The 13737-nt window shown below is 43.1% G+C and overlaps 1 protein-coding gene across 1 annotated transcript in view; it reads right to left on the bottom strand.

Moving 5' to 3' along the window:
• slc1a7a (solute carrier family 1 member 7a) overlaps positions 1 to 13737 on the bottom strand; it is a 46540-nt gene that overhangs the window by 14353 nt on the left and 18450 nt on the right. The window contains exons 3-8 of the mRNA XM_086270507.1: positions 13113 to 13328; positions 6426 to 6468; positions 5969 to 6200; positions 5612 to 5711; positions 4906 to 5139; positions 1449 to 1643 (exon numbers count right to left, since the gene is read on the bottom strand). Of these exons, the coding sequence (XP_086126633.1) occupies positions 1449 to 1643; positions 4906 to 5139; positions 5612 to 5711; positions 5969 to 6200; positions 6426 to 6468; positions 13113 to 13328 (1020 nt within the window). The remainder of the gene's footprint in view (positions 1 to 1448; positions 1644 to 4905; positions 5140 to 5611; positions 5712 to 5968; positions 6201 to 6425; positions 6469 to 13112; positions 13329 to 13737) is intronic.

The raw sequence follows: 13737 nt of genomic DNA on the forward strand, positions 1-13737 counted from the left end.
GGTGAAAAAGGCCCGACAGCGTCTCTACCACCTCAGACGCTTGAGAGACTTCCAACTGCCCTCCAAGGTGCTCAGGAACTTTTACTCGTGCACCATAGAGAGCATCCTGGCGGGAAACATCTTAACCTGGTTCGGGAACAGCACCATGCAGGACAGACGAGCTCTACAGAGGGTTGTGCGGTCAGCTGAGCGCACCATCCGCTCCGAGCTCCCTGACCTGCACTCAATCTACAGCAGGCGGTGCTGGACCAAGGCCAGGAAGATCGTGAAGGACCTCAGCCATCCCAACAACAGACTGTTCTCTCTGTTGAGGTCAGGAAAGCGATTCCGCTCCCTGAAGACCAACACAGAGAGACTGAGGAGGAGCTTCTTCCCGCAGGCGATACGGTCTCTCAATCACACCACCACACAGTACTGACCCACACATATGGTTCTTACACACACACTGGACTTTCTGGACTTTGTTTTTGCACAACACTGGTCACTATATTCTTCATTTCCAGTTAATACTTGTACAGCTGCTGTTATTGTGTATATATTTATTTATATTTAGATTTCTTCATACATTCTTATATAGTTCTATATTGTGTATTGTGTATTTTGTTGTACAGTTATTTTATTTTCAACTTTAATTTATATATTTTATCTTATTCTTCCCAGTTAAATTTACCCTTCATTCTAATTTGTGTTGTACAGTTATTTCATTTTTAACCTTAATTTATATTTTATTCCTTCCTAGTTAAATTTACCCTTTTTAATTTTTCATATTTATTTCCTGTCTTATTCATAGCCTTTTCCTTTTTTATTTTCTTTAGGTCACGAGCAGTTGTCCAAGCATTTCACTACATATCGTACTGTGTATGACTGTGTACGTGACAAATAAAATTTGAATTTGAATTTGAATTTGAATTTGATGTGTAAAATGCAATCTCTTCTTTTATTCCAATACATTTATTTAAGCCATGCAAGACAGTGAGCGAAATTATAGAAGCAGCTGTTAGAAAATGGTTTAGTATGTTAGTATCAATCCAATACCAAGTAAATACAGGGCCAGGATTGCAGATACCAGGTACCAGTATTTTTAACCTATAAGAGCATGTAGTGGAGAGCAGTGTGTCGTGATTTAAGAAGTGAATAGTCACACCTTTCAGCTTCTTCTACTTTTTGGAGAACTGAAATGTAAGTGTGCCTGTCTCTAAAGCACTTTGGGTCAGCTTCTGTTGTTTAAAATGTTTAATTTCCCCCCAAAACGCTTTATTTAACACACCTCAGTGAGCTACATACTGAACGAAATATCGATCCTATTGCACCAGTATCAATCCGATACCAATACCAGCGTTGGTATCAGTACTATCGATGTTTGGATTGATCCACCAACTTCAACTGTGCACATTTACTTGCTTACATCCCATTATGAGTTAGATTTTTTGACTTGTGATGCCCCTTACCTGATGGTGATGATTTGCCCAAAGTCCAGTTCGTAATTGTTCACTTGGGCGATGAAGATGGCTGCCACGGCCTCATAGAGCGCCGTACCATCCATGTTGATGGTGGCCCCGACCGGCAGCACGAAGCGGATGATGCGTCTGTCGATATGGTTGTTCTCAAGGAGGCACTTGAAGGTGATAGGCAGAGTAGCAGAGCTGCAGGAGGGAAAGAAAAGTAGGCAGTGTAATCAGTTGTGTTTTAGCAGGAAATGTCTCTTGGGTTCAAGCCACTGACAAAACAAACAATAAAAGCATGAATAAAGCAAGTAGCTCCTATTTTTCTGTGTAAAGTGGGAACCTGTAAGCAAGGAAATAATACAAGTATGCTGGATGAAGATTTAGGTTTTTAGATGTATTTCTTTCTTTCTTTCTTTCTTTCTTTCTTTCTTTCTTTCTTTCTTTCTTTCTTTCTTTCTTTCTTTCTTTCTTTCTTTCTTTCATTTAGCCACAAACCAACAAATGATAAACTGAACAAATCAAGCGATCAATTAACTGGAAAATAACATCCTTATTCCTTCCTGGAAGATCCGACTGACCTCGGAGATAGTGAGAGGGTCGTCTGTTCTCCTTTAGAGACAATATAAAATCTTTCTTTCCTAGTGCACTACTAAGAGAAAAATTATTTTTAGTGTACTGGACTTCATTTCTTGCTTTCTTTTTGTTTTCTCCTGCAGGCAGCAAACATTTACAGTCCTTAGAGTTTCTCAGAACACCACCAGAGCTGTAGCTGAAAGAATACAGGTAAACTTCACAACTGAGAAACACAGTGCTGCTGCTGCTTTTAGACTGGTTTATATATTATCAAACTCCTTGTAGGTGTTTGGGATTCTGGCTTACTCTTTTTTCTGTTTGGTCATACTTTGCAAACACTGCTCGCGATTCAATAAACCTCTGTCGACTTAATGAGTTTATAACCCCTGATGTGACACTGCTCAGCGTGACTGTTATTGTTAGTTTTAGTGAGGACAAGTAACAAAAAGATTTCCTGGCTATTCTGAACACATGTTTGTGGCATTGACCGTGGACTTAAATGCAGTAAACACACTAAAAGGCTGCGAGTTGCAGCGTGGTTGGAAAGAAATATATCAGTAAACACAGTGTAAAAGACAGCCCTGAGGTGGAGTATGATGTTAGGGTTACAGAAAAAAAAATCACCAACAAACATCCATTTAATTTCCTCTATTTTCGTTCCTAATAGAGCATAAAAGCAATTTTTCTTTGGCCTTGGCCCTCTCTTTGTGTTGATATTTCTGCTGGACCATAAATGGAGGCTTATACAGATTATAAGGTGGTCATCATTGTTTTCTTTTCTTCTGGGAAACATCCTAATGGCATGGAAAAATGTAATATATGAACATTTACCAGTTATTTTTTTTCTTTCTTTTTCTTTGAGACCCTTTGAGGTTATTTTGCATATACACTCAACAAAAATATAAACGCAACACCTTTGTTACTGCTCTCATTCCCCATGGGATGGACGTAGAGACCTAAAATTCATTCCAGATACACAATATAACCATCCCTCCCAAACAGTGGTCACAAATCAGTCCAAATGTGTGGTAGTGGGCACATCTGCCATATTGAGATAATCCATCCCACCTCACAGGTGTGCCACATCAGGATGCTGATCTGACATCATGAGTAGTGCACAGGTGTACCTCAGACTGCCCACAACAAAAGGCCACCCTGGAATGTGCAGTTTTGTCTCACAGCAAAATGCCACAGATGCCACAAGCAATGAGGGAGCGTGCAATTGGCATGCTGACAACAGGAATGTCAACCAGATCTGTCGCCCGTGCATTGAATGTTGATTTCTCAACCATAAGCCGTCTCCACAGGCGTTTCAGAGAATATGGCAGCACATCCAACCGGCCTCACAACCGCAGACCTCGTGTAACCACACCAGCCCAGGACCTCCACATCCAGCAGGTTCACCTCCAAGATCGTCTGAGACCAGCCACCCAGACAGCTGCTGGAACAATTGGTTTGCACAACCAAACAATTTCTGCACAAACTGTCAGAAACCGTCTCAGGGACGCTCAACTGCATGCCCGTCGTCCTCATCGGGGTCTTGACCTGACTCCAGCTCGTCGCCGTAACAGACTTGTGTGGGCAAATGCTCACATTCGATGGCATCTGGCACGTTGGAGAGGTGTGCGCTTCACGGATGAATCATGGTTCACATTGGTCAGGGCAGATGGCAGCTGAGAATGTCCCAGTTCTTGCATGGCCAGCATACTCACCGGACATGTCACCCATTGAGCATGTTCGGGATGTGCTTGACCGGCGTATACGACAGCGTGTACCAGTTCCCACGAATATCCAACAACCTCGCACAGCCATTGAAGTGGAGTGGACCAACATTCCACAGGCCACAATTGACAATCTGATAGACTCCATGCGACGATGTGTTGCACTGCATGAGGCAAATGGTGGTCACACCAGATACTGACCGGTTCTGGGTCCCCAGACCCCCAATAGCGCAAAAAACTGCACATTCCAGGGTGGCCTTTTGTTGTGGGCAGTCTGAGGTACACCTGTGCACTACTCATGATGTCAGATCAGCATCCTGATGTGGCACACCTGTGAGGTGGGATGGATTATCTCAATATGGCAGATGTGCCCACTACCACACATTTGGACTGATTTGTGACCACTGTTTGGGAGGGATGGTTATATTGTGTATCTGGAATGAATTTTAGGTCTCTACGTCCATCCCATGGGGAATGAGAGCAGTAACAAAGGTGTTGCGTTTATATTTTTGTTGAGTGTATGTACCACAAGAAAATGCTACGAAAAAAGCCAGCTGAGTTTATATGGGACATAAAGCCTAACATTCCCCCACATGGTAAATGGCCTGTATTTGTATAGCGCTTTACTTGGTCCTAAGGACCCCAAAGCACTTTACACTATACACAGTCATCCACCCATTCACACACTGGTGATGGCAAGCTACATTGTAGCCACAGCCACCCTGGGGCGCACTGACAGAGGCGAGGCTGCCGGACACTGGCGCCACCAGGCCCTCTGACCACCACCAGTAGGCAACGGGTGAAGTGTCTTGCCAAAGGACACAACGACCGAGACTGTTGGAGCCAGGGCTCGAACTGGCAACCTTCCGATTACAGGACAAACTCTTGAGCCATGATCGCCCCCACATCAAAATTCTGACACAGCTCAGCCACATTAGCTCCACAGTGTGTTAAAATTACAGGATTTTTATTGTAGTGGGGCATTCACATCAAAGAAAAATGTAAGTGACTAAATGTAGTAGGTACATGTGTGAAAGAAGTCCTGATGATTCATTTACAGACACAGTTTTTAAATAAAGTCTGTGTGCATTTGTCTGCGCATCAAGCTTTATAATAATAATAACAATAATTTAGGACCTCTAGATCTGCAAAGTCATATGCTTTACCTGGAGGAAGTGGCCAAGGAGATGAGAAGGGCTTGTAGAATGCCTCTTATGTAAACTATGGGGCTTTTCTTGGTGATGAAGAAGTACATGGCCGGGAGGATGAACAGTCCGTGCAGCACCAAGCCCATTACCACAGTGATGGCATAAAAGCCCAACTTCTTCCCCATGGCCGAAGGGTCGTCCATCTCTAAGATCTTTCCAGCCACCAGAAACACAATACCAAAGGGGAAATACCTGCAGAAAGGAGGAGGGAAGGACTGCTGAACACAGTGATACTAATATTAGAATGTTGACATATTTAATCCAAACAATTTTAATATGCTGGTGGTTACTAGTTTCAAGGACCTATGATCTTAATATAATGTGTAGGATGCTAACATTTGCAAGTAGTGGACAGATAAAAGGCTGCCAATAAATGACCAGTCTAGCATCGTTACAATAAACCTTCACTAGATGAAGGCTTTAAAGTGGGGCATGTCTGTTTCACCTTTTTTTTGTAATCCATCCAATTGTTGTTGAGACATTTACCTAAATACGAAAAAGTCTGATCTAACTAATATCAGAATATTTCAAATTTAACATGCCGGAGAGTGAATGGCAAACAGTGCTGGTTTTTTATCAGTGTTAGTTATAGTTGATCAGTAAAACTTCACAAATGTTGTTACTTTTCTTGTGTTAGGGGTTTCTTGTAAAATACTGCTCTTACCAAATGACAATGGCAACAATCTTCAAAACCGCCTCATTCAAACTCTGACAAAAGTTGACCAAAGCACTTCCGTTGGGTCCCATTCTTCCCAGCATTATTCCTGAACGGGAAAAGGAAAAGAAAAATATGCAAGCATGCAACTGCAGGGATGTTTTCAACAGTATTAAGTGATAAGAATGGAAACATTTGTTTGTTCCCTGCACAGCACAGAATGAATGAAGATGTTGAACCAATGGTGGGTGGAAACCAAAATCATCGGCCCTTTGAGGCCTCACTTAAGTTTGCTTTTTTGAGATATATATTTATGCATGTGCATTGTGGATGTTAGTGCGTGTGGGATTCATGTCAAACACCCACCCATGGTTGCAGAGAATATAACGATCCCTAGTACATTCATGCCTTCGCTGGTGCCGGGAGATGTTTTCACGATGACGTCAGGAGGTGGCGTTAGATCCAGAGAGAAGTTCTGGGTGTCGGTGCCATTGTCATCCTGGATGCCATAAATGTAGACCCTCCGCGTGGTTGTCTCATCCAGGAGCTGAGCGACTGTCGGTTTGGGGATGAGTTCTGCGACTCTCTGGGTTCGATACTTGAAACCAAAACAGAGCACAGTGAACGTGACATACCAGACTCTTACATGATAATGAAACACGCTCATTCGTGTTTGCATTCTCGCACGGCAACAGATTAATTTTATTCTTTTTGCAAATGTGTTGAAATAAATGGACAATAGAAGATAATATAAAGAGGCGTTGCAGTTTAGATTAAAGATTAGGGGGTAACAGAAATCTATGCTTTCAGTATTTGAGCTTACCTGTTGAAACGTAGCTTGGACCAAGTTGGCTGGAAACATGTTGCTATAAAAGAAAATTTAGGGAATTTGTTAATATCTTTCAGTGAAAAGCAGACACATTGTAATGGATCCAAAGTAAAATGTAGGTTAACAATCCCAGAAATGTAATCAATGCAGAGAAATAGAACAGTTATAACTTTGCTTTAACAAAAGCTATTTCTGTGTATCTCCTCTTTTTTATATTGGCTTTGATATTACGGGTGTATAGGAATTTCTTTTACTTATGTATTATTCACATTATTTTATTGTATAATGCCTTGGTGCCACTGGATTTTAACAAGTCTCACACTCATACATTAAGACAAATGGTGGGGGTCTAGTAAGGAAGCTGGGGGGAAGCACAGGAAGAAACTTTTGTCTCTTCGAGGACTCTGGGAGGTAGCAAGGGAGTGTGAACCTTAAGGTGTGAAACAGCTGTGTACTGCCTTTTGTTCCTGAAGAAGGTATTTAACTGAGAGCCATGCTAGGCTCAGGGAGACTCTGCTGACCTGCCCCGCGGTCATGCAGGCTCTCCACAAGCTTGGTTGTCTGTTCTTTGTGTGTTTTGATTAAAGAATGTTAGCTACCGCTCACCGCTCGTCTGCAGGCTTTATTTAAATGGAAAACTTCCACAACATGGGGTAAATCTTTCCTGTACATCTCCTCCCTGTGAAATTGGAATTGATTAAATCAGAAATTCAAAGAAGGACGACAGCTTCTTTATGGATTCTGCATCATTACTACTGTGCAAGAAGTCTTACTCTAATAAAATTACACTGAAAATTTGCTTTGTTGGTAAATAGACTTTTCTGCATCAGTCCTATCAGTCCTGACAAATGAAAATCTCCACATCTCATATCTCTGAAGAAAAGAATATTGAGTTCTTCAGTTCTTGAGCTGCCACAGAGTGGACTCAGGTGCACGGACAGATGAAATCTGAAGACAGAGGAGCAGGAAGAATGGGGACAGTAGAAAATAGAGAACAATCTCTTTCTGGAGAGGAAAACAGATGCCCACCATCCATCGAGGTGAAATGAAACCGTTTAAACCGTGTCTGCCGTCTATCGTGATGGGAAATGTGCGATCGTTGGCAATTAAAATCGACGAGCTCTCAGCACTGGTACGGAGTCAGAGGGAATACCGAGAGTGTAGCCTGATGTGTTTCACCGAATCATGGCTGCACCAGGTCATTCCCGATGAGAATGCTTCCGTGGAAGGCTTCCACACTGTTCGGGCGGACAGGGACAGCATCGCTAGCGGTAAGCGTAAAGGAGGTGGGCTTGCTGTTTTAGTTAACAACCGGTGGTGTAACCCTGCCAACATAACAATCAAAGAAAGGACTTGTTGCCCGGACACTGAACTGTGTGCTGTTGGACTCAGGCCGTATTATTTACCCAGGGAATTCTCTCACGTCATCTTGGTGGCTGTTTATGTTCCCCCCTCTGCTAACCCCACAGCTGCATGTGACACTATCCACTCTGCCATAGCTCGGCTACAGACTCAGCACCCGAGTGCCTTTATTGTGATCTCGGGTGACTTCAACCATGTATCACTGGACAATACACTACCAACATTCAAACAATATGTGGACTGTCCCACCAGGGGAGAGAAAACTTTAGACTTACTGTATGCTAACGTCAAGGATGCATACAGCTCCTCCTCCCTCCCCCCACTTGGTAGGTCAGATCATAACCTGATTCACCTCACCCCCCGCTATGTGCCAATTGTGAGGAGGGAACCTGTGACCACCAGGACTGTTAGGAGGTGGTCAGAGGAGGCAATAGCGGAACTACAGAGCTGTTTCGAGGTGACCGACTGGGAAACACTCTGTGAGCCTCACGCCGAGGACATCAATGGGCTTACTGAGTGTATCACAGGCTACATAACTTTCTGCACCGACTCCATTGTTCCAGCTCAGACTGTTCATTGTTACCCAAATAACAAGCCGTGGGTGACTAAGGACATCAAAGCCCTCCTCAACAACAAGAAGAGGGCTTTCAGAGGGGGCAACAAAGAGGAGGTGAGGAAGGTCCAGGTGTTACTAAAGGACAAGATCAGAGAGGCTAAGGACAATTACAGGAGGAAGCTGGAGTGGAAACTCCAGCAGAACAGCATGAGAGAGGTGTGGAGGGGCATGAAGACCATCACTGGATTCAGGCCAACCAACAGCAGGGGAGCTGAGGGAGGTGAGAATAGAGCCGACGAGTTGAATCTGTTTTTCAATAGATTCGACACCACAGTGTCTGCTCCCACCCCCACAACCTCACCTGCAGTCAGCCTGGAATCCAGAGCCACACCACTGTGCCAGCCTCTCTCTTCACATGTTGCCTCCTGTGAGATTCCTGACACCCCTCCCCCACCCATCACCTTCACTCAATACCAGGTTGAGATGCAAATGAGGAGACTTCACTCAGGCAAGTCTGCTGGACCAGACGGAGTGAGTCCCCTTGTCCTCAAGACCTGTGCCCCCCAGCTGTGTGGAGTCTTTCATAAACTGTTTATGCTGAGTCTGAGTCTGCAGAGGGTCCCGGTGATGTGGAAGACATCATGCCTCGTCCCTGTACCAAAGACGCCTCGTCCCAGTGGCCCCCAGGATTACAGGCCCGTGGCACTGACCTCCCACATCATGAAGACCCTGGAAAGGCTCATCCTGGACCAGCTGCGACCCATAGTAAGACCACATCTGGATCCCCTTCAGTTCGCTTATCAGCCTCGTCTCGGAACAGAGGACGCCATCATCTACCTGCTCAATCGTGTCTACACCCATCTGGACCAGCCGGCGAGCACTGTGAGGGTCATGTTTTTTGACTTTTCCAGTGCTTTCAACACCATCAGGCCGACCCTCCTGGGTGATAAGCTAGCAGCGATGCAGGTGGATGCTTCTCTGGTGTCCTGGATTGTTGATTACCTGACAGGAAGACCACAATATGTACGTCTCCCACAGTGTGTGTCTGACAAGGTGATTAGCAACACAGGGGCACCACAGGGGACTGTCCTCTCCCCCTTCCTCTTCACCCTCTACACCACAGACTTCAGCCACTGCACAGAGACCTGCCATCTTCAGAAGTTTTCTGATGACTCTGCGGTGGTTGGATGCATCAGCAGGGATGATGAGACAGAGTACCGGGCTGTGGTCGACTCCTTTGTCACATGGTGTGAGCAGAATCATCTGCAGCTCAACGTGGCAAAGACCAAGGAACTGATCGTGGACTTCAGGAAGACCAGGAAACACTTGACCCCTGTTTCAATCCAGGGGGTCAGTGTTGACATTGTGGAGGACTATAAATACCTTGGAGTACACATTGACAATAAACTGGACTGGGCTAAAAACACCACAGCACTTTACAGGAAGGGCCAGAGTCGTCTCTATTTTTTGAGGCGACTGAGGTCCTTCAACATCTGCCAGAAAATGCTGAGGATTTTCTATGAGTCTGTTGTGGCCAGTGCGATCCTCTATGCTGTTGCATGCTGGGGGAGCAGGCTGAGGCTCGCAGATGCCAACAGACTTAATAAACTGATCCGTAAGGCCAGCAATGTTGTGGGGATTGAGCTGGACTCCCTCAAGGTGGTGTCGGAGAGGCGGATGCTGTCCAAGATAAAGACAATGTTGGATAACACCTCCCACCCACTCAATGACATGTTGGTCAGTCACAGGAGCTCGTTCAGTGAGAGACTGAGATTACCGAAAAGCACCACTGAACGACACAGGAAATCATTCCTGCCTGTGGCCATCTCCCTGTACAACGCATCCACTTAACACACTGTTTGCTGCTACAGCTACACATGTTTCTTTTCCAACTATTTATTTATAAGTGACTTATGTATGTATGTATGTATATATATGTATATATTGTACTATTCTTAGTTAGCGTATTGTCTGTCTTGTCTTAATGTTGGTTTAAAATGGAGCACTGTAACAAAAAATAATTTCCCCCAGGGATCAATAAAGTATTCTGATTCTGATTCTGATGAAAGGTTGTCCGACAAACTCATTCAAAGGATCAAAGATAAAATGAGATACGTTGGTTAATGACTATATATTTCCAGGATGAGTTATTGATAGAGCATCATAAACTCTAAGTATGACTAATATGACTAGTCCTCTCTCTGTTTTTGTCATGTAATAAATAGCAAATGAGTCACTGTATCCTTACACAGTGTAAGCTGGGATGTGGATTGGCCCCACGTTCATGCAGACCACAGATTAATATAAAGTAAGTGAGCAGACCTGCATCGTGATCACTGTAATTTAATTGTCAAAGTTTGGTGTTTTTTAAATAAGTTTTTTTCTGTAATTCAGTTTCGACCACTGATTTAAGAGCTGAGACAGCACAGCGACAGGTGTCTAGTAGCACTATATCCTGACAGAAGAGGAGGGTCAGGTATTTAAAAGGTATTCTTTTTTATTTAAATAGAAGTTATATAAAAAGCTAAATATGCTTTAGTTTATGAATTATCTGTAACAAAAAATTAAGTAATGAGCAGATGATTTTTATTAAAGTTGGACAAAGACTACGGTGCAAAAGATGGTCCTGTTAAAAGGAAGTTTTTCCTGTTAAAAGGAAGTTTTTCTTTCCCGCTGTCCCCACAGTGCTTGCTCATAGGGGGGGTCATACAGTTGTTGGGATTTTCTTTGTTTTCTTTGTATTATTGTAGGGTCTTTACCTTACAATATAAAGCGCCTTGAGGCAACTATTCTTGTGATCTGGCACTGTATAAATAAAACTGAATTGAACTGAACTGAATAGTTTACATGCCTAAATGCATGGAATTTCTGCCATTTAATATGCTGATTATATATTTATGTTAAGATGCAGTTGAACAGGTTTACCTAAAATGTGACCAAGCCACTGAGCCACAGTGTCTTTAGGACAGAAGACAAAGTCAGGTTCCTCACAGCACATCATTGCTGTTCCACGATATGTAGGAAGGAAATCCCAGATACTACACAAACATGACTAATAACTTATAAAGTATTTGTTATAAAGTCAAGAGCTGCTGGGATCACTAAATGCACAATGAATGACGAGTGAGTGGTCTAATAAATACAAAAGAGTTATGAGGTGCCCTTTGTTTACGTGCAGATACTGCCTGTGTAGTATTCTGTGCAAAGAGACTACTGTCCAAGGTCTGCGTTGTATTAGTGCTGCTGGTAAATCCCACAGTGACACAGAATTTAAACCACAATCAGAAATCAACCATCACATTTAAGATGCAGTGAGATTAAAAGCCACACTGCATCTGGGTACGTGTACATTAAGAAGAGTGACGTTAAAAACCATATGGCAAAGATTTCCAGAAACATTGCAGAGTGAGTCACAAGACTGCGGTGAGTATCCTGCACAGATCGGACCAGCGGGATATCCAATCAGAGCAAAGCTGGCTAATGAAACACTCTGACCCCAGGGTTCCCCTAATAAATCCAAGAATGCACATATTCTTACATAACATGCTCATTATAGATGCTTATCCAACACATTCACACACGAGCACTGACAGTCGAGTGATACAGCAGGCCTGCATGATAGATGAAGGCTGTAAAGAAGCTTTGCGGGATAAATCCAAAGCACAGCTGTGCTCTGTAACCCCCCCTCAAACACACACACACACACACACACACACACACAGAATCTGTGAACAACAAAGCTTCACCACTGCACATGATCAGGTCATAGATGGATTTCATAGGCTTGGCCAGTTTATTACTCCCTCTTATTGATAGTGTGACTGGAAGTGAGTCTTCCAACTCTATTTTATTCCTGATATTTTTTTAAAAGTTCATTATTATTTTTTTTTCCAAAAAACCAAAATTTGTTCATAATTCATAATTTCCATGTTTTTGTTTGCCTCCCATTCTGTGCATTTAGGTTAAAAAACCACAAATATCAGATATCCTTGTGCACAGGTCCACACCTCAGCCGCTCTTCTTTTAGTCTACTGACCTGCCGCGAGTCTCTGTCATGTTTCAGGTCTATCTCTAGCACAACAACCCAGCCCTTCAGCAGCACTAATTAGCTTAGCACAATAACCCACTGGCACATAAGGTTCCAGGCTTTACACTCCGACCTCAAGCACCTCCTTGACTTCTGCCTCCATGAGCACGCAGAGCAAATCTGCTTTTCATTCGCACTATAACCTACACACGTTTGTTTCATTTGCAAATCCGCAAAAGCCAAAATGCGCACATTAGCAATACGGCATGTGAATTAGATTCGCTCTGGAATAAAGTCGATCTTCTCCATGGATTTTTTTTCTTTCTGCTAGATTGTTTTTCTTAAGATTATTTTCCATGACTTTGTTGATATGAAATTGTACATAAGCATTTTTTAAGCTTTATTCATTTTTAAATACAAGATTTCCATGTTGGTTAAAAAAGCAACAACAGGCTGAATTTTAATGAGTTAAACAAAAGTCTTTCCCAACATCTTGTTCATCTAATGACTCAGATTTCTCTGAAGCCTCGCTTTTGAACTATTGACACTAAATACACAAACTTACTTTAATCCAAAGAAAGCAAAATACAGCCAAGTTTTTACTCCCTTCATCCTTCTTCCATGGGACTACATAAAAACAAGCACTTAGGCAACTCTCTTTAACATAGTCTATGCATTTTTTGGCGCTACACTTGCAGCGCTCTGAGCATAACGGAAATAATTAGTGGTCTCTTACCGAATGAGGTCCAGCAGAGCATCAGCAGAGCTGGTCATTGGCTTCTTGCTGTCCTCAGAATCCTCCTTCTGTGCAGCTCCACCCGGGTGAATGATGTAAACCATGAGAATACCAACTACCACAGCAACAAAGGTGGTCCACAGGTAGTATGAAATGGTCATTATTCCCAAGCGGCTGGAGCACTTGGCATCCAGAGCAGCCAGACCGGACATCAAACTGAGAGCAAGTGGAGACACACAAAGGCGGAAAGAGACAAGATAGAGTTAGAAACCAAGAGGGAGTTGAAGAGATTGTGGCTGAAGAGATGCTTCTGCTCAGTGTCAGAGTGAACATTTTGAAGCTGAATTTTTAGTTTTCCTGCAGAAGAAGAAAATCAGTAGTGATCAGCTACATGCAGCTGCAAATGTTCAGCCAACTCGTGTAATGTAGATCCTTGCTGTAACCACCCTGCAAACAAGTGGCCCTCTACTACACAATCCAAAATACAACTATTTATTATTTTCTTGCTTTACTGATGCTAGATTTAACTTTAAAACTCTTGACTATTAGAATAAAAGTTCCCAAACATATGAATGAGTATGCTGGGTCTTAAAGTGAAAATAAACCGCTGGTGGTTCAACAGGCT

This window comes from Aulonocara sp. 'chitande type north' Nkhata Bay, linkage group LG18 (assembly GCF_057382095.1).
Source record: "Aulonocara sp. 'chitande type north' Nkhata Bay isolate Kocher_YH1m ecotype deep benthic linkage group LG18, A_spYH_male_GT1.1, whole genome shotgun sequence".
NCBI classification, from domain to species: Eukaryota; Metazoa; Chordata; class Actinopteri; order Cichliformes; family Cichlidae; genus Aulonocara; species Aulonocara sp. 'chitande type north' Nkhata Bay.